General features: G+C 60.5%; 1 protein-coding gene across 1 annotated transcript in view; it reads left to right on the top strand.

The window, feature by feature from the left end:
* The window catches only part of GPC2 (glypican 2), a 10,297-nt gene extending 7,899 nt beyond the window's left edge, over window positions 1-2,398 (top strand). The window contains 5 exon segments of the mRNA XM_075071321.1: window positions 1,246-1,409; window positions 1,660-1,835; window positions 2,138-2,167; window positions 2,170-2,241; window positions 2,244-2,398. Of these exon segments, the coding sequence (XP_074927422.1) occupies window positions 1,246-1,409; window positions 1,660-1,835; window positions 2,138-2,167; window positions 2,170-2,241; window positions 2,244-2,398 (597 nt within the window).
* Window positions 2,399-3,629: the final 1,231 nt, after the last annotated feature.

Genomic DNA, 3,629 nt, shown 5'->3' with positions numbered 1-3,629 from the left:
TTGAGAGGAAGTTATGTCGCTTAGAATCGGTCCGATACTGCCGAGGGTTCGTACGCTAGAATCGGTCCGTATTGCCCGCATTAGAATCGGTCGTAATCTGTTCGGAGGGTTCAGTCGCTAGAATCGGTCCGAACCTGCCGATTAGAATCGGTCTGATACCTGCCGAGGGTTCGTCGCTAGAATCGGTCGATAGCTGCCGATTACAATCCGGTCCGATACCTGCCGAGGGTTTGTCGCTAGAATCCGGTCCGATACCTGCCGATTAAAGAATCGGTCCTCGGGGTACACTGCGATCCTGCCGAGGGTTCGTCGCTAGAATCGGTCCAATACCTGCCGATTACAATCGGTCCGATACCTGCCGAGGGTTTGTCGCTAGAATCGGTCCGATACCTGCCGATTAGAATCGGTCCAATACCTGCCGATTAGAATCGGTCTGACACCTGTCGAGGGTTCGTCGCTAGAATCAGTCCGATACCTGCCAATTAGAATCGGTCCGATACCTGCCGAGGGTTCGTCGCTAGAATCGGTCTGATACCTGCCAAGGGTTTGTCGCTAGAATCGGTCCGGTACCTGCCAATTAGAATCGGTCCGATACCTGCCGAAGGTTCGTCGCTAGAATCGGTCTGATACCTGCCGAGGGTTTGTCACTAGAATCAGTCTCATACCTGCCAGGCTGGGTGGGGCAGGCGAAGGTCCATTAGCATCTGGAGCAGGGATTCCCAGGATGCCATGCGGTCTGGGTCTCTCTTCTCCATTTGTTCGTATGCTAATCCCTGGCCCATCCTTCATGCAGATGAGCCTGGGACATCTCTCTGCTCCCATTCTGTATGCAAATGGAGATGGCTTAATCTTGTCACCCTTGTCAGGAGGTGTGTCCCCCACCGCCCTTCACTGAAGCCTTCTCTCTGGTTGGCCGTGGGTCAAGCAGACACCTGCGTGGGGGTGTCCCTCATGTGCCCCGGTTTCCCCAAAACACAGAGCTGACTGGTATCATCGGGGCTGGGGCTGGGGCTGTGGCCAGGCCTGCTGAGAGGTGGGGGACAGTCTCCGTCCTCTGGGGGATTCCTGTCACCTCTGGGGGGTCCTCCTTTGAGATGGTGTCACCAGCACTCGCCCCAAGAACAGACTTCACCCTTTCACACCCACCCGGAGGGAAACTGAGAGATGCACAGGCTTCGTAGGCATATTACAGAACCCCCCCATTGCACCCGCAGCCCCACCCCCCTCCCTGGCCCGTGAGCGCAGATCCCACCTACAGACCCCTCTCCCCAGGTGACGGACGTGAAGGAGAAACTGCGGCTGATGCGGGGGTTCTGGGTCACCCTGCCCCACACGCTCTGCAGCGACGGGAAGGTAGCGGCTGACGTGACAGACGAGGACAAGTGCTGGAACGGGCAGGCCCGGGGCAGGTGAGGGGGCGCCCGGGGAAGGCTTGGCTGGGCAAAATGAGGGGGGACTGGGGGATCTTCCCCCACACCCAGTGCCCCTGCCCCACGGTGCTCCCTTCTCAGAGAGGCCAGGGCTTGGGGTGCCGGGAGCGTCCCCTCCCCCCACACTGGGAGAGGCTCTGCTGGAGTAGCTGGGAGCTCCCCCCAGCTGGTGCCCCTGCCCCCCCCCCCTCAGCTAGGAGTGGCACTGTCTCTGATCCCCTTTCCCCAGGTACCTCCCGGACGTGACGGGGGACGGGCTGGTGAATCAGATCAATAACCCGGAGGTGGAGGTGGACATTGGGCGGCCCGACCTGCTCACCCGCCAGCACATCCTCCAGCTGCGGATGGCCACCAGCCGCCTGCAGGGGGCCTATGGGGGCCGGGACCTCGACTTCCAGGACACCTGTGAGTCTGGGGGGCGGCCCCTCGATGTGATGAACAGGAGGCCCACGGCCCTGGGGTTCTGGGGACTGCTGGGGCCTTCCTGGAGGGGCTCTGCTCCTGAACCCCACTCTCAGAGGGTAATGGGGGTGAACCCGGACAGCGAGTGCTTGTCACCTGTTCTCCTGGGGTCCGGGATTGGGGGGGGTTGATCCCCATGGTGTCGCCACAATCACTCACTCCAGGCCCTTGCAGCCCCCTCGGAGGCGTTGCTGGAGGGGGCTCCCTGTGTTGCTAACATGCCCCCTCCTTTGCTCTGGTTGCAGACGAGGACGGCAGTGGCTCGGGAGGGGGCGAGCGTACAGCGAGACTGGCCGGCTGGAGGGGGTGGGCAGCAGCCATTCGGGGTCCCGCCCCCCTGACTCCCGTTCGTCCGCAAGGACCCGGCGGGCAAGGGCTCCAGGCAGAATCACCGCGTGGGGGCAGCAGCAGCTTGTGCCGCCTCCTGGGGGGCTGCTGCCCTTCCCCTCCTCCTGCTCCCCGCCCTGGCACTGCCCCTGCTGGGCGGTAACTCCCAGGTGCCATGAATGTAGGGGATCCCTCAAGCTGGGGTGCAGCTGGGGTGGGGGACTTGCATCTTCCAGGACTCCCCCACCAGCCTGGGATCGAGGTGGTGGAGAACGAGATGGGAAGTAGCATTAGGGAGGAGGATGGAGGGGAGGTTTGGGGGGGCTCGGAGGTGAGGTTTATCGAGCCCCCCAGGGGGAATTGCAAGGGAGGGGGGAGCTACGTTAGTTAGGCCCCAGGCCGAGCATGGACGAATGTACCGGGGGTGGGGGGCGCACACAGAGCTTTTATTTTTTTACGTTTTTTTTTACAGGGTGTATTTATTTGGGGAGGTCTTTTTTAATGAGGCAACGGCCAGGTTAATTTTTTATAGGGTGGGCGGTGCGGGGCAGGACTGATTTAATTCCTACTCTCTTTCCAGAACACACATTTTTCCCTGCCCTGGCTCTCCCTGCTCCGGGGTCCAAGCTCTGAGCAGCCCAGCCGGTCTCCGGTCTCGCTCACCCCCCCCGGTACTCCACCCTACAGCAGGGCCGGGAGTGAGGCACGAGTCCTGCCTGCTCTCCCACAGCAATCCAGTGGGGAGGGAGGGCAGGGCCTGGGTAGCCAGGCGCTCCCCTGTGGCAGGGGGGCAGCGTTCCCCGGCCTGTGGCGTGGGGTGACTTTCCTGGGCCTGGCACAAGGGGTTTTGTAGCACAATGTACAGTAGATGCCACTCTGACTTTTTAAGGAACGAACCTTTTTTAACGAGTTTGGACAACTTTCTCCGTATTGGGTTTGTCTCTTTTTTTAAAATCACATAATAAAAACATTTAATTTATTGACCCTCACTCTGGTAGCATCTTACTGCGGGGTGGGGTGGCAGGGGGGTGTTCCTAGAGGGACCCACCGCTGGACGTGGCCCCTTTAGGATGGGGCAATGGAGGCAGGTAAGGTGGGCCCTTGCCCAGCACTGGAATTGCAGCTACCAGGGGTTGGGGAGGAAAGTTGTCAGGAAGGGGCGGGCGCTTCTCTGATTTAGAAACCCTGCATGGGTTGTGGTCTAGGCTGCAAGGGGGAGGCGGCCAGTTGGAAAGGGGTGGAGCTAGTGAGAGAACGCATGAGAGGTTGGGGTCTAGGCTGCAAGAGAGAGGAGCCAGGGAAGGGTGGAGCTTAATGTCAACTGCCATGAGGGGTGGGGTCTAGGCTGCAAGAGGGAGGAGCCAGGGGAAGGGGTGGAGCTTATATTTCAAAACCCAGGAGGGCGGGGTC

The sequence above is a fragment of the Chelonoidis abingdonii genome, chromosome 11 (assembly GCF_003597395.2).
Source record: "Chelonoidis abingdonii isolate Lonesome George chromosome 11, CheloAbing_2.0, whole genome shotgun sequence".
In the NCBI taxonomy this organism is placed as follows: Eukaryota; Metazoa; Chordata; order Testudines; family Testudinidae; genus Chelonoidis; species Chelonoidis abingdonii.
Note: the sequence above shows the minus strand (reverse complement) of the source record. Positions and strands in the feature narration are given on the sequence as shown.